Raw genomic sequence first — 25346 nt, 5'->3', positions numbered from 1 at the left:
GTACTGAACTGCTAACTGCTAAATGTGGCAGCTGATAGAGCAAGTCAGTTAGGTGTGGGGAAAGTGCCACGCTGTCATTTTCCATCCACATTAACCTTAAAGATGCAGTGCAGACTGTCACCCAAAAGCAGCTGCTGATCTTTGCCTTTTGTTATCAGCATCATTTGCACATTTGACCTTTTTCAGCATCACCATGAGCATGATGTGACTCAGTATACTGGAGTACAGCTGAGTCACTTTGAGCTCAGGAATTCAGCCCCAGCCACCAATACCATGTAATTTATGGGCTAGATAGAATGATGTCCTCAGTGTGGGTGTGGGCTAATGACTGTGGATTTATAAGGATATGAGGTTGGTTGTTTTACAGCCTAGAGAAGCATAGAAAGAGGAAATTCTATTCTCATGAGACTTTATAAAATATACTTTATAACATTATGGGGTACCTGGTTGTCTGAAAGAGTCATTGTTCTATTCTTGAAGGTGCATGGTCAAGTTGTGATGATGATTAGAAAATGAATTGCTTTTTATCGATCTATAAATATGAACATAAAAGTAAGCAGGTGTATCTAAAGTACTCCTGCGTCGAGGTGTAGGTGTTCGTAGGAACCATTGTGTTAGATGATGTATTAGCAGAACCAGGATGGAGTAGAGAACAGAGACAGATGGTAATAACGGGAAGACCACAGGGATGGAGGGAGAGAAGTGAAGAATAAAGGAAAGTGATTTCTGTTAGCTTGGATCTCCGTAATCATCCCCAGGTGACTTGAAGTTAGCCTTGATAAATGGACTCGGTGAGTGGAGGGTGTGTGTTGTTTGGGTACCTATTAGTATGCAAGGACGAGCAGCTGCTGCAGAGGAAGTGGGGGGATGTCTACTCTGGGGGGACAGTGTTTTTTAATTTCCCCAGGTTGTAATTGGTTACAGACTCCATTACCCACAAGGCACCAGTGCGGCACCTGTCAAAGTAAAACATCTGGCCAGATATTAGCGACTCCATCTCCAAGCTTCCAAATAATTTATCTCTGCTTGGACAGGGAAGCACTTGCATACGTTCACACATAAACACACACACACACCTGCGTGCCTTTTGACCTCTGTGTCTCCAGCAGGTTCCTCCTCTCCCACACCTATCAGGGGAGATAACATTTGACTAAAGGCAGTCTAACAGGTATTAAGCTCGAGTTAATGGTTAAGTTGCCGTCTGGAGCTCAGAAACCCCAAGTTTGATTAATGAGGACCCTGCATGCTAATAATGAGCAGGCTAGCATACTGCATTTTAATGATCGGCCTTTTCACCGTAGCCAAATTTATGAATAGGTCATTAGTGCAGCCATTGTCCAGGTTCCATAATGCCGCAGAGTGTAAATGAGTACAGTAAAAATCTGTTTAAAAAAAAAAAAAAAAGCCCATCTATTTGTTGCGTATTTATTTGATCCAGCAGAAATGTGCACAGAGGAACATACACTTCCTCTTTCTCAAAATAGTCTTTAAATTATTAGATTTTTGTATTATGTTCCATTGAATGCTGATACATTACCAAAGTCAATAATGTTACCACATTAGACTTGATCACAGCTGCTAAATTAAATATCCATTGTCTCTGTTCTCCCTGTGTACACTGTGTTATACGGAAACTTAGTCATTAGAGCAGCATCAGGCCGAAGTCAACATTGCTGGAGTGACCTCTGTGGAGAAGGACACACGCAGCCAAAAACCACAGTCATCAATATTGTGACCATTCCTCGTGACGATCTAGCTGTTACCGCTTCACACACATCACAACCACACACGCCCGAGGTTATTCTGGGAGGAAAAATAACACGCAGCCGTGGGTCTGGGCTCTGTAGCACTAACATCTGCCCGTCATTAGGGAAAGAGAAACAGTCAGTGGTGAGCCCGAAGCGCACACGGGGCATGGCAAGATCACTGTTACCTTGCCTCATGACACGCAGGCACGCTGATGCTCGGCTCATGACAGTTACTCATATATGCACATGAGACATCCTCTCTGAAGTGAGAAAGAGCTGAGGGGGTAGAGGGCATGCAGGATTGATTGAAGAACCAGGAAACTGGAGTACCTGTGCTCTTGCAAACCAAGCGTCATCTGTCATCTTCTCAACCTGCACACTGGTTTGTGATTAAGATGAACCAGTCTGAAGTGTTCCCCTGTTTCCAGTAGCCATGTTCCTGCACGTGGCTTGTTGAAAGTTGTATGTCTATTTTGGTTGGTGTTCCTGAATATCTAAAAAAAAAAAAAAAAAAAAAAACCCTCCAGACTCCTTGTTTGACATCTATGTAATGTCAGTCAGCGTTACATGCAGAATCCATCTGTGGCAGCAGGAACAGATGGACACAATGGTAGTGTAATGGTGACATTCATCATCTCAGAGATGAAAGGTACACACATATGCATACACACAAACACCTCACCTGACACTGTGTACACTAACACACTAACAGCAATAGCTTGCTAGATTAACTTCTCTGATTGATGGATCACACATACTCAAGATGTGTATTTTAATTTATGTATTATATGCATACTACATTACCACAGCTCCTGTGTTTGCACGTTTGTTTTGTTTGTTTGAAATACAAATATTAGACTAAAATAAAGTATTAAAATGCTGCCAATCATACAATTGATGCTCTTAAAGTCTCTGGCTCTTCTCTGCTAATGAGGACATTTAATGCTCATTTCTATCGGAGGATGTTTTTAAATGGGGGCTAAAAACTGGGGGCCGTTCACCAACAGCACGGGTCCACATCCTGAAAGTGGGAGCTCGTGAAGAAAGAAATGTTGTACAAAATCTACCAGATCATACCTGACAGGAAATGCATGGTATCTCCAAATGACAATAAAACCGCATTATTTTTGAAAAAAGAAATACAACCAAAATCTTTATGAATAATGAAGAGAATTGTTATTTATTCTATCTTGGAGCTGATTCCCTTTGTGTTTTCCTGAGAATTATCTTGTTTTTGGCACGTTATCCACCTGAGTGTGTTTCTGTGAGTCGTCATCTGTGCACTCTGGTGTTTTTGAAGGCAGAATTGGATGTGTGTGTGCTGCTGGAGTGGAAAAATTCAGCTGGGAGCTCATTGTAGCCTGAAAAAATCCTTACCTGTGATATCTGTTTTACAGTTTAACACACACACACACAGATGTTGAGAGTGATGAAAGTGTGGAGGAGAGGGGAGAAACCGCTGTTGAGGAGAAATGATGAGAGAATTGCTTTCACCCAGTACACTCCAAGCAGAGAGGGAGTCGGTCAGAGAGAGATTGTTGAGGGACAGACCTGTGAAGGGGGGGAGGATGGGCGAGCAGAGTGGAGACAGAATGATCAGAACGAGTATTTCTTCAGTGGAGAAGAACCCAGCCAGTGACAGATTTTGAGAGAGGCACAACACCGATGTGGTTGTGAAAAGGCAAATGGAGAGAAAAGAGGATTTTGAGATTCGGAAGAGCCCTTTGGCAGAGAAAACAACAAGGAATGGGGCAAAAGCAATCACAGCGGACAGTCGGGGCCAATGATTGCAGGGTTGTATGGACAACAAGAGCCCTGCGTGGACAGAGATTGTGTTGGAGAACAGTAGAATCATCCAAATGCCTTCAGCTCACCAGCCTTGTCCATATTTTCCTTGTCTCTTCTGCCTTACAGTGTGTTAAATAGCCTTCTACTCCTCATAGGCTGCCATTATGTTAAATCTCCATGTCATTCAGTGTGAACACACACTGCATAGTTTATATGCCTTTTTTACTCTGCCCTTTCCTGGGTCCCTTCACCTATCCTGAAGCTGCATTTATTATCCAGCTGTAATGATGCCTGGGTTTGATAGCAGATCAACTTATAGGCTGTTGATCCACACATACAGATGTGGCCCAGGGACACTGAACGCAGCCGTTTATACACAGCAAAAAGGACAGAGTGCTAGAAACAAGGCACGGCGACAAATGCATGCTCCCTTTAGCTACTATAGCATACACATATATCCTTCCCCCTTAGCTAGACATGGCCTAATCAGTCTGCTAATTAGCACTCTTTGTAACTGCATCGGTCTCATGTAACTGATTGCATTAACAACTGCCACACATCAAACAGTCATGTGTCACGCTTGTGCATCTCATTACAATAAGGACATGCAAGGTCAGGGCCAGAGTTACAGGAGGAATAAAATGAGAAGATGAGAATGAGTCCCTGCCACTGCTAGTGGGCAAATAAGTGCACCTTTTTTTCCCTCCCTCTTCCTTCATTCACTATTTTCTACATTTAATGACTTAACCCCGGGTGCTGTCAGCCACAGTGAGATATTTATATTCTAGTTTAATTGACAGCATAGGTTATAATGAGGGAAATTGTGCTGTACGTTCATATTTACACTTTGTGTTAAGCCAACGAGATGAGAAAATGATGTGTTTTAAAGAGTGATTTGTGAAAAAGTGACAGGTGACTAATTTGTTCATTCCTCCTCAGAAGACCTTTTGATGGCGTGCTTAGATTGTGTGATTCATTCTCTGAGTTTGGCCTGAACTTTTCAGTATCCTTCGTCATCTTGGCACCAGTTAGGTTCTCCGGTCCAGTTAGGTTCTCCGGTCCAGTTTAGGTTCTCCGGTCCAGTTTAGGTTCTCCGGTCCAGTTAGGTTCTCCGGTCCAGTTATTGATGTAATGTCAATTAAAAAAAACAACAACTGATCAATGCATGCATATATTTGAATGTAATTCTTATGCTAAAGTTCCTTAGGAAGGATATAATCGACATTTATTTTTGTTTGCTGTTGTATTTGTATTTATTTATTTGTTTCTTGCCTACAGAAAAAGCAGAGGACGAAAGAACTATCGCAGCTCTTCCACTCATACCACCCTTACGACCACAAGGTAAGAGCTTTTTATTCGTTTATTTGCTTGGTCCCAGTCACTCCCAGTTATGCCTTTGGTCCTTTGAATCCTCGCGATGTGTTTTCCCGACACGCCACCATCTTCTGATGTAAAGAGCTCTGAGTGTTCTGTCTCATTCCCTCCACAACGAGCTTCACTTGACACGAGGAGTAACCGCTCTGCAGGTAACAATATTGTCTTTAAGATGGTGATGAGGCCATCGCCTCCTCATGACGGACCCCTCGTGTCAACAATGTAGTGGATGAGAACAGCTCTCGCACTGATTACAGCATCCGAGTGGGACGGATTGAATTGCGTAGATACATCTCCTCCACCATTTGTATAGGTGTATATATTCCATATATATTTCTTTGTGGAGTTCAAGGGCTCATAGATTATGAGGTTAACATCTGACAGCAGACTGGAGTTGTTCAGGAATACTTATGATGATGACACCCCTGTGACTCCAAGTGTGTGTGCATGCATGTGCTCTGATAGATGTGCAGCCACTATTCTCTTATGGCTGCATCCAAAACAGCAGTGAAGGAGATATAATGATATGACTGATTCAGTCGAGTCGGTGCCTCATATGTCAGTGGGAGAGATGGTAAAACTATGTTCAGGTCCAAGCATTTTAAGAGAGGAATAATTAAGATAATACTATATCTTTTAAGCATTTCTTGAAACGAAGGAAACACAACCTCTACAGCTGGTTCATTGAAATAAAGCTAAACATTTATTTTCTTCACCCTGAAATTCTCCACCATCAGTTCAGTGATTGTTGGAATTGACACGGTAACAACACCAGCAGCAAAACAGCGTTTTATTAAAAGCTATATTATCGTGTTGGTCTGTAGTTTGAAATAAAATCATTTTCCCCCCAACAAAAGATTCTCCAGATTATTGTCAACAACAAAAATTAAAACTGATCCTTGATACCGATCTCAATATTATGGGATTGGTACCTCATTCTCCTGAGATGGGGGTTGGTTTGTCTTTCTTCTGGAATGATAATGGAATGGAATTTTTATGTATGTAGAATTGATTGATTCATTTTAATTATATGCAATTTTTCCTTTTTATGCTGTTGTTTCACTGTTCAATCACATGTTTTAAGTGTGTTGTAAACGGTGCGTGCACGTGTGCAGAGATGATTGTGATTCCAGCTGCTCCAACCCCACCGTCTGGTTTATGCAAATGTCTACTTTCCCAAGTTTTTCTGAATTCCTCCAGAGTTGTGCACCTCTAAAAAAGTTTGTGCCTGCAGCGCTGCACTAATTAAAAGGATATAAGAAGAATCACGTTTTGACTGCGGCAGGGATGGATCTGTGCCGCCCACACACTGAAGCACTCCCGCACACACTCAGGCAAACATCAGCAGCATTTGGAAACGTCTTTGTCATAAATTAGCACGGTTTTCTCTGATATAGATATTAAATGTTTGCGAGCATCCTCCGCAGAAGTCCTGGGTGACATTTTAATGTGTACCAGCCACGTCTCCAGCTTTAGATTACTGTTGTTTTGCTGGAGATTGGAAATGCACGCAGCGATTTGCAGCTCCCGTTCCCAAAGGTTTATATTCAATTTTCAATAGGCTGTGTCGATCCACGCACAAATCCATGCACACTGCAAACTCAGATAGCTGTGAGATATGATTTAATGATAATAAATCTAATGTCAAGCATGCTTCCTCCCAGATCAACCATGCTCCTGCCCGTCCTTGCCCATGTCCACGTACCGTGGAAGCGTTGAGACAGATCAGCCTCTATTAAGCTCATATAGCCGTTAGATAAAATAAATGAAGTCTGATAATGTCTCTGAGTTCATATGAAATTCCCCTGGGTGTCTGGCCTTTAAGCTATGCTTTACATAAGGATACGTTGTGTTTATTTAGATCCCAGATTGTGTTTGGATGCCAAGAAAAGCCGGAGACAAATGGAAAGGGAGCCAGAGAACACAGATTTGAAGGGAAGCGATGCATTTTTCCCCCTTTATAATCATCGTTAATGCGCAGCTTCCTATTGGTCCAAAAAGGTCATTAATAAAACCTGAGGCAGGGTGGGAGTGGAGGGTTACTGAGACTTTATTACTGCATAGCTGCAGGCTACAAACCAAATGAAACAATGTTTTTAAATGAGGTAATTGTTTTTCTTTTTTTTCTTAATTTCTCTTCAATGGCAAAATAGAAGATGGTTATTTTAAATACTTACAAGTTTACTGCTAACAGTAACATAAAGACATTAGGTTTTCACTTTCTGTTCATGCATTTTTCATGATTTCTTCACATGCTCCTTTACATGCAATTGTACTCTTCATGTCTGTGTGTGTGTGTGTGTGTGTGTGTGTGTGTGTGTGTGTGTGTGTGATGATTAATGTGAAATATCGTATAGCCAGATGGCGCTGAACAAGGCCCATCCATCAGCAATGAAAAGACCAGTGGGCAGAAAGCTGGCGGAGCGCTTTGTGTAGGGCCGGTGCCCCACGCTGGACACACACACACACACACACACCAAATCTCCCTGAGGCCTTGACTGTGTAATCCACTGAGCCTTGTGGGGACCTTGTGTTTTGTTTCTGAACCTCTGCTTGTTTCTTCCGTCCCTGTGTGGGCCGACCTTCACCTTCTAATATGTCAGCTGTTGGTTTGACATGAAAAGGTCTGCCACATATTGTGACAATGTTCAAGGGCCATATTGCTCCTTTCTTTCACCATTTCTGCTTCTGTCTATCTGCATTAAATAATGAAGGACTCCTTCTGCCCCCTTTTCTTATCAACACATGCCGCTAACAAACCCCAAAACCCAATCCAATGCTGGAGACCTCTCTCCCCGCTGCCCATGCATTCTGGTCCAAGGCTTCCCTCCCGGGAGGCTCAGTCCCTCCAGGCCGAGGTGGGGAATCTCTTTGCTTTAGTCATCCAGAGCGAACCGAAGGTGTGTGAGTCTACATGCATTCATCTGTTTATGGCAGAGCTAATAAATCCTGTCTTTCGTCTCGCCCCACACTGTCACAGTCTCCCGAGAACACGTGCACAGACACATGCATACATTCTCCACACCGTGCTCAGAGGACTGAATGACAGGGGGTGACAGTTTCCCCTGCGGCAAAAGAAGGGGGACAAGCTATCAGCATGGCCCACTGCACCTGTCTGAGATGGAAAGGGGGAAGAGAAGGGGTAGATAGAATCAGAGGAGATGCTAAATGAAGGGTCTCCTACAAGGTTTGGACACATCTTCCATAGTATTATAATTGTTGCAGATTTGAAATATGCATGCATTTATTCATTTGAACTCCCCTCTCTAAATGATTTCACATCTGTACTTGAGGCCCTCTGGTAGCTCCTAGCAGCCCTTGATCACGCACAGTGACGTCAGATAGGACTCTGACTTACTGTACGGTGTGTGTGTGTGTGTGTGTGTGTGTGTGCCCGTGTCTAATGTTCCTACGCAGGAAATCTAAACACACGTGTTTAATGACATGCAGTGTGAGATGTATTGGCAGCCAAACTCGCTGATGCACTCAATTATTTAGACAATAAAACACGCAGAGGGGAAAAACAACCATCCATGGTGAGTGAGGACTGCCACACACACACACACGCACACACACCAGGTTATTCCTCCATATCTATAAATTCTACAGACTGTTGCCGGTCTTTTCTAGCATATGGCAGGCTGGACACCTGCGTGAACACCCTGCATCTCTCCCTGATAATTGCGGCCTCTTCGCGTGGCCTCTGCACACAGGTGAAGGTGGTGCTCAGAACCCAATTGATTTTCTCACACGTGTGCGCTTTTGTTAATCCTGCCAGTATTTCTCAGCCCGCATCTCCGTGGCGCTGCCACAAATCTCTCAAACACGTCCGTTTTTCTTAAAGCCACTTCAAAGAGAGAACTGAGCTGCAGGAGAGGTAACCACATATGGAACTGGACCATAGTCTGAGAAGACTCCTGAAAGAGGCCCCTACACTCCGTTAATTAAGGTCCAGATCCCAAAATCGGTTGCACGTGTCAGACTTCAGAACCTCACGCATTTAAATAAACCTTTAATAATTGAATGCCCTTATAACTTTTAAAGCGTAGCAGAAATCTGACTTCAGATGTCCGTCTGTCAGTGAGGGATGGCATCACAGTGTGGTGCATAAATGTGTAATATTTCTGTTTGAACAAATGCAGGAAAATAAAACATTTAGATGGTGAGACTCCAGCCTCTGCCCGTCGATAGAAGGGCTCTGATATTCCACCAACAATACAGGGCAGCTTGATTTGATTGGACGCTGCTGCTGCTGCACGATAGAGTGCTGAAGTCACTTTTAGCTCCTATCAGCCTGTCAGGAGCGTCAACACATATATACTATATTTACCGTCTCACAACAGACCCCATAATAAATCCATTTAGTGGCAAATATGCACTTGCCTTTGAAATCTCGCTGTAGTTTAGAGCATGCAGCACCAGAGAAGCAGCACTTTTTCCTGCTTTACTGTGAATGACATGCAACATTATTTTTTTATTTTGACAGTGTGTTATTCTGCATTCTGTCCAATGTCTGTTTTACTTTTTTACGTTGTCCTTGCACATGTTCAAGACGAAAAACCCTCCGGCCACACAGGTTCTCTGGCCGCCACTGTGAGGCTGTTGCATATGTAATCGCAGGTGCATCACTCAGCCCTGAAAAAGCATCAACACGCAGCAGCCAGGAACTCAGCCGCTTCCTCGCAGAGAGGAATGTGTTCACCAAAACGTTTGGTGTTTCTTTGTATCGGGTTGGATTATTATATCACACTGATCTTTTAACCTAATTGCTGTAATTGAGGCTGCAGCTAAAAGCATCACCAGGCACTATTTCTGCCAAATCCTCCTGCCTGGATATTGTCGCCAAAAAACATAAAATAATTGTTTCATCTATTAGGTGATTAGGGAATCACAAAACAGGCTGGGGGCCGATAATTAAACAATTAACACAATCTCAATACTTTATCAAAGTCTTTCTTTGCAAAAAACTAAACTAAAATCCTTAATGTGTTTACTTATCACCACCTAGCATCGCGTGCAGGCTAGAGTGGCTTATTCATTGCAGTTATTTGCAAAGGCATCTCCTACGACCATACCGCTACCTCTTTTTCACATATAAGTGACAATAAGTGACTAACATCTGAGCAGAGGGCTGAAAGGGAAACACATGTGGATGGAAGAAGAGAGAAAGAGACGATGCAATGAATAAGCAACGGTTCTTAATGTGGTATGTGGCTAAATGATTTTCCACTGTGAGTCCCTCATCCACGTGAGCTTCCGTTTGGTCATATTCATTTGAAAACATGCTCTACTGTGTGTAAATGTTCTGTCTGCTTGGCTTTCTCATGCTGTGGTTATATAAAGCCTGATGAAAGGCTTTTTAATCACTTAAAGGCTTCTATGGCCAGCATCAGGACCCTATATGGAACATTCTGGCTATTTAGCATTCAGGCTAAAGCTTAAGTCTCACTGGAATTGTCCAGTTTCACTCCTGATGTCCTTAATGTGACTGGGTTTCAGGTTTATTAAAACTAGATGACTTTTTCAGACTGACAGGAAAAGGAGGAGGTCTGGATGAAGAAAAGAGTTGGATTTTTTTTTTTCTAGAAAAAAACCCATTTCTTTTACCCCAGCAGTTGATGCTCACTTTATCTCAGTATCACACATCCTCTGTCACACCCACTTTGTCAAGACAGAGTACCGACCTAGCCCATTTCTTGGGGATTAATTCTTTTTGCCTTGATGGATGTGAGCCCCACCACTACCTTTGTTGGCTACTTTGGCCTCTCAATTAACAATCTGTTAAGAATTTATCAGACATTGTAAATCACATGTTAACACTGTTTGAAATCTTGCGCTGCCGTATTGATTTTACACTGGAGTTGCAAAGCTTATCTTGAACAATGTGTTTACAGGTAACTTTTTTTCTATTATTACTTCCATTAAGGTCTTTTAAGGTTCAAAATAAACATGATATAGTATAATTTGTTGTTTTTTCCCCCTCCAATATTGTTCTACAAAACACTTCTTTGAAAGGCTCCATTGGCTTATTGACTGTGTTTCCAGCTGAATATATGAGTTTTGTTTCTTGGGCCTCTTCTTATCAGTCCTTTTTCTGGCCGACCAGCACTCTTTGGGTGCTTTTGTCTGAATTGTAGTCAGCAGTTCTCATCAACGGCTCAGCTTTAAAGATTTGAGTGGCATCTTTCACTTCACTGGACAAAACTGATGTTTGCAGTATGTCTGAGGACTAAAAAGAAGACAAGATATGAATATTGAGTAAGCAGCTGTCTGTTAGAGTTCAGCTTTAACATCCCGTGTCAGCATCCTAATACATTTTTCTGCCTGAAGGCGCCTTGTCCAGGGTTCCTGCTTGCAGAGCGCCACATGACTTCAAGACCAGTGAATCCTTTCCTCCTCTCTCTCTTTCTATCTCTCTCACACTCACTCGCTCACTGACTCACACGGCCCTACAAATGAGATGTACGTATGGGCCAACTGTGGGTTCACTACTGTAAAAGCTTTATTCTCATTATAGTCGTGTTACAAAAACTGGGGCACAGCAGGAGGTGAAAGTGATGCATTACTCATGTGCAGGCAGTGTGTGTGCATGAAAGGAAGGGAAGAAAAGTTAAATGGAGCTGACAAAAATAGCATTTTTATTGCTTTTTAGTCTTATTTTGATCTGTGTTATGTGTTTGTGTGAGTCCTCTCCTATTTTGTCATCTTCTGACAATTCTGACAAAAACAAGCCTTTTCTTTGTGATCCATAAATAATGAGAAGATTCTCCTCCAGATTATGAGCAGCTGGATTCTTGAAGAACCCTCAGCTCTTCACCAGACAGCCACGATTGATTACTACTGGCTAATATGCGGCAGGGCAGAGCTGCTGCCGTAGATTTATTTTGGTAAATAACAAAAAAATGTGTTCCCTCTTCTTTCTCCTGCTTGCTAACAGCCTTTATCCCGACAATTCAAAGAATGTCGCACACAGATGGTTTTGTTCTGAAACCGAAGCGAAGCAAAAACCGTCCTCTTGTGTGCAGAAAGGGACAGATTTGTAGACTTTCTCAAGTAACCGAAAAGAGCTCTTCAGCCAAGCACCAGCTTTATCGTGCAGACAGAGGATGCTCGGATGGCCTTCCACACCGAAGGACACGTTTTTGCTGGGTTTTGGAGGTCAAAGTTAAAAGGTCACATTCGCCTTTTGAAGACAAGACCACGAGAAGGCTTTGAGGGATTTCCTTTGCACAAATGTCAAGTCTGATTCAGCGCTGGATGGTCACATTTGAAGGTCGAAGGTCATGCTCCCTCTGGTCTTATGTTCAATCCTTAGGACTGCCTCAAAGTTTGTTTTTTATTATTATTCGGAATACAAACATCAAGCCAAGAATGATGCTTTAAGGTTGCAAGTCATGTTTTTGGGAGTCCCAGGACTCGGTAACGCCATAATCTTTACTCATATTTACTGAATAGCCATTTCGGCTCAAGGTCATGTGACACTAAAATGATGAAACCAACAGGCTTTCACTGCCTTTAAGGTAGAATCAGGTTATTTAAATCTTCAGTTTTTAGATACAGCTTATTTTAAACAAGGACTTCCTCTGTGTGGTTACTTTGGTTCCAGCTGTGCTGCAGTGGTTCCACCTCACAGATGCAGCATCATTACGTTCCATTAAACCTCGGACATATTCGGTAATTAAACAACAGAATCACCCAAAGATGATAATTCCACCTATTGAAAGGGAGAACGTGAGACAAAAGAACAGAAACAAGCACCTCTGGGGGAAAACACATAATGAACTGAATATTTATGGCGCGGCAGAGGAGAAAGGAAAACAAAGGGCCATTTCAAATTTGGCACCTATTCACATCTGTGGTCCCACTTTTCATTTTTCTTCATAATCTCCATCCGAGTCACCTCTCAATGTGTTGCCTATAGATTAGTGGGTTTGCTTGTTTTACTGAAGGCCTGTTAATTGGCTGTTTGGGGTTAATAAATAGCTGTAATTAACAGGCACCGTGAGATGATGCCTGCATGAAAGAGCAGCCTGGAGAACAATGACCCGCAACTGCAAACATCCACCTGGAACTTCTGTTGACTGCTGGAGTCAGATCAGGAAGCCGTGTCGGCCGCCTTACTTGGTAAAATCTCACCAAGAATATTCCTCTCTCTGTGAGACAGAACATCTGCGGCTAGGAACACACGTTGTCACGCGACAGAGAGAGATTAGGCGTTATCAGCCTCTGTTAACCAGTCGTTGGGGTCCATTGTGGCGGCTCCAGCGGTGTCCTTCCCAACTTTTTACAATGCAAACACAGATAAAGGCCTACAGACGTAGACGGCTCTGTGGAAAAGCAGCTTGAACTGGTCTTCCGTGACTTTGCCGCCTATTGTCCTCCCTGCTTATCATTTTCCCCACTTTCCTTGTTACCTTTTCCTCTTTATTTTCTTTTGCGCGTCACTCTGTGGGTGTTGGTGTAGATTCTAAGAACCCGGGCTTGTCGAAGCTGGTTACACCAAAGATGTTTGAAGTCCTGCCAGTAAAACTGTCATCTTCAAACACATAACACAGCAAAACAAACAACAATAAAACAAACACGGTGCTTTTTATCAGCGGCGTGATGTAGCCATTTTAGGGTTTAATCACAGTTATCATGAAAGAAGGGTGGTGGGCCCGAATTTATCGTAAAATCTGTTAAATAAAACCGTGATGAAGGTTTTGCTTTCTTGCTGGTTGGATGGATGCATTCGCTGTGGGTTTTGGTTTATTGGAGGGGTCAACTGCTCCAAGTCCAATAAGTCAGAACATGTCAGGTGGTTTGTTTTGCCAGAAGGTTTTTAATCTTTCACAGAACAATTTACTGTATTACAAGAATAAAACTGTGGCTCAGACCGTTATTGAGGGCACTTCCTACTGGTCAAATATTCATCAGGTCGGAGCCTTGGATTCACAGGGAAACTCTCTAATTTCACTTTTTTCAGGTGCATGTTGTTCTATGGATGATATATATAGTGACATGCTCGCCTAAGAAACACAGGCTCTAGTTAGCATTCAGGTTAGCAGATAGCTTTGTATCAACGTTCAAATAAATGTAAAAATGTCACTTTAAACAAGCATTGTAATTGTGCAGTAACCTTTTGCTGACTGATTTTCCAGCCCAGGTTACTGTGTCTTTATGTAATCAGTGCAATTATCATTAACATTTTTTTCTATAGACTATGAGAAGAGCATTTCATTAAATTAACCTCTGTGTTTGTCGGTCTCTGACTCCACCATCTCTCGGTGGTCGTCATCTATCACTTGTACAGTTTTGCTGTCATACTATTGAACATGCTTTGAAGCCAATGAGCAACATCCTGAGGGCTCCTCTGACAACTTACAATTTATAGACATGAGGTTGGGGGGAAGTAACAGCACATGCTTAACAGCTATGGTTCTGTATCCCCTTTTTAAAGCTACGCTTTAATGTAAAGGTCTTTTGATGTTTCAGTGTAATATTTCAATAACCTAAATTTCAGGTGTCTTTTGTGACAAAATAACCCCTAAAATAACATAGACTCTTTGTAAAAGTGACTGGAACTGATGGCCCTTTTAAAATGATTCTATTAAAATGGCACTTTTATGTATTAGGTGACTTCATTAAATGTTAGCAGGTAATTATATGTTAGCCAACACTGCCTGCTTCTCACGCATATCCAAGCATTTGCTGACAGAAAGGGACTGATGTCAGTATTGGTATGCAAATTTTTAAAACTCTCACCCACTGTAATATTCAATTTGACATTTCAAACAATGAGCTAATTACCTTGTGCAAATGTAGGACAGGGGACTTTAATTACAGGCCATAAATGGTAGAGGGCCTCAGCAGTTATGACCTAATGGCCTCCTCAGAGCAGATATGACGCATGACCAAGCACAGGCACGTCAGGACTTGGTTGAAAAGAAGTTAAACAGGAAACATTCACTCTGTGTTTTATATTCCAAACTGTTAAATCCTACGAGTAGTCTTCCACTGACCTTCTTGACCCGACCCGTTTGTATGCAGATGATTTCTTAACCATCTTGTTCCTTTACAAGACACATCTGTGCGTGTGGGTTCATCTTCTTTTTTGGTTTTGGCCCCTCCTCCAGAGCTTTAATGACCCATTCATCAAGAAGGTCAAAAGAATGTAAAAATGAGAAAAAAAAGGGGGGGGGGGGGGCACAGTTCACGCTGGAAACCGGCCAGTGCGGAGGGCCATCGTGGATGGAGTCAGGCAAAAGATGAGAACGCTGTGAGAAGAGACAGAAATAAGGGAGGGAGGAAAACCAGCTGCAGTCATCTCCCCTCACGCAGAAACGATGCGCTGCCTTGAGCACAGTCTTTTCCAGGAACTGTAACATAAACAAATTAAGTCAAAATATCCCTGCAGCTTTTGGCGTGTGCACGTATTCGATGGTTGTGCACGTACCTACTTGTGCATTTTAGCGTCTTTAACTTGGTTTTGTGTGTCTGCGTGTACTGTTGCAGTGTAGATGATGTGCCTTTGACACTCGGCACGACCGCACAACACTTGAGTGCCTTTTGACTGCTGCACAGCCAATCACTGCAAGGCCACATGTAATCACATAGTTTGGGGATTTATTTATTTCATAGTTTAAATCAACACATGTTGTGACAAGTCCCCGAGCCAAAGTGAAGCTGAGATAAAACCAACAAATTTGCTTTCCCATCGGCAATTACACCACAGACTGGAGAACTGGGTCCTCTGGCAGCCAGAACCAAATTTTTACACATCCGCTGTTTATCTGTACATTTGTGGGCTGAACAAGGTTGTTTTCAAATGTTTATTATGTTTATTAATTGATGATTTGACAGCTGTTAATAGTTGATCATACAGTGAGAGTAAAAAGTATTTGATCCCTTGCTGATTTTGTTGGTTTGTCCACTAATAAAGACATGATCATTCTATACTTTTAATGGTAGATGTATTCTAACATGGAGAGACAGAATATCAAAAAGAAAATCCAGAAAATAACTTTAAAGAATTTATTTTAATTTATTTGTTTTTCATTGAGGGTCATAAGTATTTGATGATCCCTATGATCCCAGGAACACTGTGCCCACCGTCAAGCATGGAGGTGGAAACATTATGTTTTGGGGGTGTTTCTCTGCCAAGGGCACAGGGCTACTTCACCGCATCACTGGGACGATGGACGGAGCCATGTACCGTGCAGTGCTGAGGGACAACCTCCTCCCCTCTGCTAGGAAGCTGAAAATGGGCCGTGGCTGGGTCTTCCAACATGACAACGACCCAAAGCATACAGCAAAGGCAACAAAGGAGTGGCTCAAGAAGAACCATATTAAGGTCATGGAGTGGCCCAGCCAGTCTCCGGACCTCAATCCAATTGAAAATCTATGGAGAGAGCTGAAGGTCCGAGTTGCCAAGCGACAGCCCACCAACCTTAATGATTTAGAGAGGATCTGCAAAGAAGAGTGGGCCAAAATTCCCCCTGATATGTGTGCTAACCTTGTGGTTAACTACAACAAACGTTTGACCGCTGTGCTTGCAAACAATGGCTTTGCCACCAAATATTAAGTGCTTTTGGATAGAGGGATCAAATACTTACTACCCTCAATGAAAAACAAATAAATTAAAATAAATTCTTTAAAGTTATTTTCTGGATTTTCTTTTTGATATTCTGTCTCTCCATGTTAGAATACATCTACCATTAAAAGTATATAGATTGATCATGTCTTTATTAGTGGACAAACCAACAAAATCAGCAAGGGATCAAATACTTTTTACTCTCACTGTATATATGACCTGTTTTATAACCTTTTATTATAGATGCATTTAAGATGTAATCATAGTACATTTTTCCTGCTAAGATTCCTGGTTGTGAACATATTGTAGACATTTTTGTGTGTTTTTTTTCGCGCGAGGATAATGAACGTGCACCCTTATTTCGATATTTTAATGTCGGCGAGTGCTTCACGGAACCCTCGGGCCTGTTTTTGGAGGACACAAGTTGTTCATGTATGTAATGCACCATAAACGAATGAGTAACCTTTGCTGACAAATCTGGTTTTGGTTGATATTTGTCTGGGGGACTCGTGGAGGGCAGGGACGCTTAATTAAGCTCCTGTATAAGTCAACGATGCCAGACGATAGTGTGTATACGTTGGCAGAGGCACGTGGCGTTTGCAGACGCTGTAGGCGTGTATTGGATATATGCATCAGGGTTGTGTGTGTGCGTACTTCACCACAGGCCGGCGTGTACACTGATATGTTTTAATCCCACACTCATTAACAGATGCTAGTCGAGGCAACGCGCGGATCGGCTGAGACACTCGAGGTCAGCGTTTCAGCCTCCGAAGTCATTAAAATTTCATTTCTGATCGTTTTAAAGCCCAGTATACACACATGACTGTCTGTTTCACAGAGAAACGGAACCACAGATTTAGCAAAGCATATCCCGTGTTTATTACCAATAAGCGGAAAAATCGAAATACTTCTGCTGGTCTGACTTTTGATGACCGTTTGATATCTTCTCACATATGGACGCAGCCTTGAGTGTTGGCTCGCAGAGCACCCGGTGATATTCCACCCAAGGGACCAATATCTGCTGAATTGCCTCTGGAAAGCCCTCCTTCTTCACTCACAGTCCTTTAGGGTTTATTTACAGACCCGTATGTCTCTCACATGGTCCTCTTCATGCATGTTGACCTTCTGCGGTCCTGTTTATTTGATCGGTCTAAATAAAAGTTCAATCAACACAGACTGATGAAGAAACAGCAGAGGAAATTGTGTGCATTTACAGGCTGCTGTGATGCATATTCAAATGAATTCAAATCCATTTACACGGCCCCTCATTTGCATATGTGCCATTAGACGGCAGTCAGAGCCAGCTCAGTCTGCCAGCACGCGTCCTGTGTCATCTCCACCCTGCACTTCCAGCCACCGCACGTGTTCTGTCTGTCCGGGCAAAACCAGCTTCTCCTTGCAGAGATGTACTGTTTAATTTTGACCATGATAGAAGGAGTCATGTTTCATTATTAGAGGAGAAATTAGATAGAGGCTCAGTTCAAAGGCGTGTTTTTATTTCCCATCGGGCAGCATTCGTTTCTGTGCGTGCAGGAACGCACTGATGATGTTCCGTGCTCACCTAAAAGAAAGAGAAGCGACGTTCTGCCCTTGTGCATCGCTCCCTCAGTAATTCCACTATAAAGAACCGGTATTGCAGCATGCTCGGTCTGCTTCATTTGGGGCTGTTTTAAGTGTCTCTGCTTCTATCTGCTCTGATCTTTGCTGGTTTTGACTCGGTGCTGAGGGATTGGATTTCTGTCCCTCTGTCTGCTGGTTGTTGGTTTGAATGGCACAGCTGCGCATTTGCAGGCCGGCCTCCCAAAGCTCTGTCTGATTACTACCTGCTCTCTTTGATTAATGTTCATTTTCTTTGACCAGGCGCGCACGCTCGTGCACACGCGTGCACGCTCAGAGTGCATTCAACCTGATCCCCGCTGTCGCAAATCAATCAACACCATTGAAGTGCTAATATCGCCCCCTTTGTGAACCATTTGCTCATTCAAGTCTCATCTTGCTGAAGCCAATTTGACTTTTGCTAATGAGGATTTGGGCTCATCTCGCTAGGATTTTCTTTGATTTTTGATATTTAAATGAATTTCTCTCATGTTTTTTTTTACTATATAAGGAAGATGGATGGGTTGAAATGAATGTCTGAACTGATTCAATCAGATAATTTGTTTCTTTAAATGAGTTGATTGGCAGTTGAACACTTATCCTACCGATATCAGCAGGTCTGTCACTTCTGCATCATCATCTGATTGGGTGCCCTAAAAAAATGTCTAAGTATAATGTTGGTATAAAAGCTATAAACTTGTTTTGTTTGCAGAGGTGCAAGGTGCTCGAAGCAATTAACACATTGATCCTTTAATTGTTCTGACAGTATCTTTACATCTCAGACTGTAAATGTTTGAAGATAGTCGCCTTTAATCTCAAATCAACACTTTTATGTAAAGCGAACGAGCCCAAACGCTGGCTAATATTAAATGAAAAGTCTTTTAAAAATGAATGTCTGTTCTGATCACATCTAAAACTGAACGGAACTTAATTTAATTAGTATCCAGCGAACAGGCCTGTGTGTACGCGTACGTGTCAGCTCTGTTTGATCCTCACAGCCTCTCCCCACCTTCCGTCTCAGACGCTCTTCTTTCAGGGTGGATAGAGCGATAGGAGACATCGTATCTGCGTTTTTCTCCCCCTTCAAAGGCCTCTCACCGCTGGTTCAACTCATATTTTGTGCTCCTATAGCTTCATGTAGCGGGCTGCGCGTGGTCATACATCAGTGGGAGTTTCTGTTGTGCCTGTGGCGACCAAAGAGCCTTCATAGATCACTCCTCTTTCAACACTGAAAGAGTGTGATTCTTCACTGCTCCAATTGGGCAGATGTTGGGTCTCCCCTTATTCACCTTTTAGCATGTAATGTGGGCTAATATCTGCCAACGGTTCCATATTTCATTCTATATTTCTGTAGTGAATAAAACAAGATCTAATTAAACAAATGACTGCACCGGGGAGAAGAGCCTCTGTGAAGGGTGAGAGGGGTCTTTAGCTAGGCTAGGCTATTGATCTCCTTGGGGGATGAGAGAAGGACACCGATGAGCCGCTCTGCTTTTCTTGGAGAGGCGATGCTCTCTCAATGGTACCAGGATAGAATCTAGTCACGGCTGGTTCGGCGAGGTCAACAGCCAGTCTCTTCACAGCTTTTTATGTTAACCACAGTTTGTGCTATTGTGGTCAGTGGTGGTGGACTCCATTCAGCTTCCCATCATCCTCACGTCCTTTGAAGGCAACGCAATTGTGTTTTCAGCCTGTTTTCTTCTCGCGTTGTGACTCGCAGCATGTAAACTTCTACTTTCACAAGAGGAAGAAACTGCAGAGCGTCATACAATAGTTGTGTTGTATCATGTAATGGGTTTTTAAACTCTGTTATTAACTATTAAGGGCTGGCACAATCCAACTAATCACTTCAAGTCCAAGCGCGGCGCATAGAGGATTCTGATATCAAACATCACATAAGCTTAATAAAGCCGATCATCCGATTAAAATGAAAGGCGTCGCCTTTTAAAAGTGAATCAGAAGACATGGGATCGATTCGTGTTCAGGCGTATCTGACTTCCTGCATGTCTCACATTAACTAAGCATTATTAAACTTCCAGGATTGTACAAAACAGTAAGTGGAAGAAATTAGCCTGAGTACAATGGGAGAAATATAGCACGATTTTACACGGAGCAGCATGTGCACTTTATGATGCTGACATCCACAGTCAGTCTGTCTGTGATTCCACTTTCCTGCTGAACTTTGCAAAAAGGCCAACATGCCTTTTGGGCGACTTGTCTTTTAACATACTGTAGTTTTAAATCATATGCAAGCTGCTTCTCTATAGTACCAGACTTTCTGTGGGATTAATGCTGCCTTTGCCTTTGCTGTGTGACCTTTTATGATATGTACCATCAACAGCATTATTTCCACAATGTACTTTTTCTGTGTAGCCAAAGTTCCCACAGTTCCCTCCAGAACCTCTTTTTTCCCCACTTTCCTTCTATAATAGCATGTTGGTTCTCCTGGAGAACACTAGAATATTTGAGACAGAGTTGCTAACAGTGGAATACTACATGCTTTTTAACTTTATTCAGCCGAGCATGCAAAATACTTGTTAATAACACATAATACGTTATTCCCCCATTATGGTGAGGATATCTGACTGCTGTGGCCTCTCAGTTATTTCAGTGAGACTTCGGCTCGAGACTTTAATTTGTTTTTCATAAAAGTAATACTTTACAAAAATAGATGCTGCTCAACTCTTGCTTTTCGATAATGAAAGAAAAGTTTTATGTATATATATATATATGTGTGTATATATATATATGTGTGTATATATATATATATATGTGTATATATATATATATATATAGTGTGACTCCTGGACACAAAGTGCGACTCAGATAAACCCGTTCGCCTTCCTTTGTGCACGTCCTTGCTTCATTTGTTGTCGTTTTGTCCTTGGGTACCTGAGTGATTCAGAGAGAGAGAAAAACAGCAAAGTACTTGACAGTACATCATTGTACCACTTCAGAATGTACCATCCATATAAGAAATGAAGGGGATACAAGCCCGCTAAACATATCAGAAATCTCAGTGGCCCTGAGCGGTTAGCACAGGAAGAGAATGAAAATGTTGATGGAGCAGTGCAGTACAGAACACTTCAATCTCACAATGTTATTCATGAATCAGAGAGGCCTTTATCCTAAGTGTGCACAGAAGGTACGTGCACTATTGAGTGACAGTCATTGGAGCCTCCCTCGACCTTGACTAACACAGAGAAAAAACACATCATATAAACACACAATTGCACTTTGAGCTGTTTACAGAACATTAACACGGGCAGCGGCGTCCTCGTTACTTCAGCAGACAGCACCGTGGGTGATTAGCAAGAAGGTTCTGGGCTCTGGCCGTGCACGTTCTCCTAGTTCTCCCTCTGGGTTTTCTCCAGTTCCCTCCTACAGTTCAGGAACAGTCTCATCAGGTTGATTGAAGACTCTAAATTGCCTCTAGGTGTGAGTGTGTGAGTGAATGTGCGGTGGACTGATGACCTGTCCAGGGTGTATCCCTGACTCTGAGATATACCCCAGCACCCCCGAACCCCCGCTCCTGAGTCATTTTCACACTGCGGAGTGATCATTGTAAACAAATTTCTGTTTCTCTTCCTGGAGTTTATCTGGCTCCTGCAGTAGGAGAGGTGAGACAGCGGACAGCAAAGGTCACCGAGCGGCACGCCTCGATCCCCGTCTCATCCCACAGAACCACCACGGTGGCCTTGTAAGCTCTTTTTTTCCCCCTCTCCCTTATCAAAACGCCGACATACATTTTTCTCAGTCTAATGGGAGCGCTGGAGGGCCGGCCTTGAACGGCAATCAGGCGCTTTTGCAGGACAGACCTTCCTCTGCATGTGTGATTTGTTGTCTCCAGGTTTGGCCTTCAGTCATCATCATAATCATCCCGCCGTTGCCAACGGCTCCGGCCGCAATCACGGCCTAATGCGAACGTATAGATGTGTGCATCTCGCGCTCACTTTATTCTGTGCTCTCTTACACGCACACGTGCGCACGGATTGCATACACGGAGGCCTTGAGGCCCACAGGGACCTTACGGACAATCAGCCCGACAATCACAGCTGAGCTCTGATTGATGCTGCGCACACACACACATAATTATAGACCCATGGAGGTTAGCGCAACACACACACACACACTCACACACACACGCACACACACACACACAAAGAGAGAGCAAGAGATGCTCCTGAAAAGATGTGTATGCTCATTTGATTCATTTTTGAACTGAAATAATTATTAGAAACATAGCAGAGGACAGAAATAATATAAGCTAAAATATCTGGGTTTTATTCCTCATTGCTTGGTTGCCATTTTAATTATTTCTTGTTTGATATTTTATCTACTATATTCTTATTTTTTTATGTTTCACATCTCACTCGTATAGACTTTATCTGCTTTATAGTTTTCAAATTATTTCAAATCTGAATTATAAGTTCCCCTTGAGGTTAATGAACTCCCTGACTGTAACATGCTTGATATATGTATATATATATATATATATATATATTTTTTTTTTTTTTCATGGTGCACAAGTTAATGTAAATGCTGTGTACACCAATGCCTTCTAAGGGCCATTAACTTTAGTATTTTGAGAGTGTATTTTTCATGATTGTGAGTTTGCTGAGTGTGTTTATTTCAGTTTCTGGGCCTTTTTTTTCCTGCCGCATTGATGTGATTCGTTCTAGCAGCTGAGGCACTAAACAGCCTACAGGCTCCTGTCCCAGACCTGTGTGTGTGTGTGTGTGTGTGTGTGTGTGTGTGTGTGTGTGTTTTGCTAAGACAACACTCCTAACAACCTAGATCTGTCACCAGGAACAGACTGACTGTCTTTTCTGTTCCTTTGGCCACAATTGATGAGGTAATCAAGTGCTTGCTTGATGGTGTGTGTTTTGGGCTGGAACAGCCGACATGTATGACATTTTTAACACACATGTACAGTGATGGAATTCCTAATCATAATGCTTGTTCCTTTGATGCTTTTAAATATCTGGTGGGTTAGAAATAAATGCTTAAATTTGGACATCCACGGCACAAAATATCACAAGCACATATTGTCATTTCAACTTTTGCTGGAGGATGTTTTCAGACATGTCTGTCTTTCTTTCTTTCTTCTTCTATTCAAGAATCTTCTAAATCCTTGAAGCTTGTGGACAGAGCAGACATGACTACAGTAATTGCGTGGCCTATTTGGTGTTTCTATATTTCTCTCTCCTTTGCCGTTCTTTTCTCTCCTTTTTCTGCTTGTGGTGTTGGGCAGCCAGCCTTTGTACTTGTGTGTTTGCACATGGGTGTGAGGCCCAGTTCGTGAGCCATGGGAAGCCTGGGAGAGGGCCTGGAGGGCTTTTAGATTTGACGCAGGTGCAGATCATTCTGGAAACAACTGCTCACATCTCCACTCTGGGAGGGGAGGGGGGGGTCACGAGGCCCCGCTGAGAGAATAAACCAGGAGGCCTATAGAATGAAAACCATTTCTACTGTATATCTGAACCCTTCTGGGGTGATCCACACTCCACACATCCCCTGTTCTAATCATGCGATGACAAATAACCCGATTACATCTGTCTCTCCAGTATTTCATCAGCTGAGACAGGTCCGTCTGTTTGAGGCCACAGGATAAAAAATACACAAGACATTGTATAAGTATCTAAAACCCAGTCACCTATACACACTTTTTGTATTATTTATTGCTTTGGAGGAAGAAGTATTTCATCAAACGCTCTCTCACTAATGACTCATTAGCTCACTTTTCTGCTGTACTGGTTTGTAGTGAGCAGAGAAATTAATCTGCTGTCTTTTACTTGGGCTGCCTGTTGAGACGTGTCTGCAGTGACACACACTCACTCTCTGGCTCTTAAACGTGGTGCTTTTCATGTAGAAACAGCCTCTACTGCTGCCACAGGCTCATTTACAACCTCACACACTGAAAGTAAGCGATTGTGGATACCCGAGCTTCCTTTGAAGGGCCGGCCTTCTCCCAATGTGGATGTTAAGGCCTGTCAGCTCACAACAGAGGATAACAAGATCCCATAAAAATAGTAAAGAGGAGCATTTATTTCTTTATTGGGAGTGTATATTTGTGTAATGTTTTGATGGACCTTCTTCACTTTGCCAGAGGGATCAGGAGCCCCACCTTTCATTAGAGTTTGCTCTTTAGTCTGTCCTCCCTGAATTTGTCAATGCCACCCTCTCTTTGATTTCCACCTCCTCTTTCTTTTGGTGTTTTTCAGTACTAATCTGTAGAATATTTGTGCTTCGGCCTTGTTCCAAACGCTTTGATCTGTGTTGATTTTAGGTTTTGTCCTAACAGCTCAGCCAAAGACACCCTCAGTCTTTTGTATCTGGGGCAAACACTGGGAATTTTGGGTCTTTTCTTTGATTTTGACTTTGAGGCTTTTATTTTTATTTTTTTCACTTCTCTTTTTGACTCTGAGCATTTGTCTTGTCAAATAGTTTTTAACAGGAAATTTAACTGAAAACGCTCCAGATTTGGTTTTGTTTGGTGTTCCAACGCTCTTCTTTGTGTGTTTAAAGGTGCTGATACGTGTTTTAACATCATCCCACAGGTGATAGGCTCAAATTGTATTCCTGGATGAGTTTATTTGTATATTAGCATTTTGTGGCATAGAATATAAGTTAATAATGTTATTGTAAATGTTGAGGTGGAAAGTAGCCAAATTAAATTTAACTCGTTAGATGTTAGCAGTTTGATGCTGGTGATTAATTCTTCCAGCTAATCACTTTCACCACTTCTGATGGTTTTCATTCTGCTCTAAAATTATGTAAAAAAAGAAAATAATACCGGTAATTAAAAAGCCACAGATGAAACTAGTGACTTTAAGTGGTGTTGGAAGAAATTGCTCTTTTTTTGTCACAGGGATGAAATGTCGATTACAATTCAAAGCCACAGTTGTCTCATTATCTCTGTTATGATTTGGATTAATTATCAATTAAACCTGTGATCCCACAAATCTGTGGCGGCTCTGCTGTGTGCCATGGGACGCCGTCCTCCGCTCCGCAAAGTATGCACACGGCGCAAAGACATGCATATGCACGTCTGTTTGATATTCTGTGATGTCTTTCAACAGATGGAGTAAATATAAATCTAAATGCAGACCCTGACATGCAAAGATATGCAGGCAGAGTCAGTTAAGCAAAGAACAGGAGACAGGATGCATACAAATCACCCACAGAGCCCAAATGTGTGCAGCTGCCCAGCTTCTCATCTATTAAAACTTTGCTTCATTGTCTGTTTTGCTTCATGTAGATAATCA

At 42.4% G+C, this 25346-nt stretch overlaps 1 protein-coding gene across 3 annotated transcripts in view; it reads left to right on the top strand.

The window, feature by feature from the left end:
• Positions 1–25346, top strand: part of cdkal1 (CDK5 regulatory subunit associated protein 1-like 1) — a 137564-nt gene that overhangs the window by 98246 nt on the left and 13972 nt on the right. For all 3 annotated transcript variants that reach the window (XM_029838346.1, XM_011605473.2, XM_011605474.2), the window contains one exon: positions 4815–4877. In XM_029838346.1, the coding sequence (XP_029694206.1) occupies positions 4815–4877 (63 nt within the window). The remainder of the gene's footprint in view (positions 1–4814; positions 4878–25346) is intronic.

This window comes from Takifugu rubripes, chromosome 7, assembly GCF_901000725.2.
Source record: "Takifugu rubripes chromosome 7, fTakRub1.2, whole genome shotgun sequence".
NCBI classification, from domain to species: Eukaryota; Metazoa; Chordata; class Actinopteri; order Tetraodontiformes; family Tetraodontidae; genus Takifugu; species Takifugu rubripes.
The sequence above is the reverse complement of the archived record's forward strand: the minus strand, read 5'-3'. Positions and strand labels throughout refer to the sequence as shown.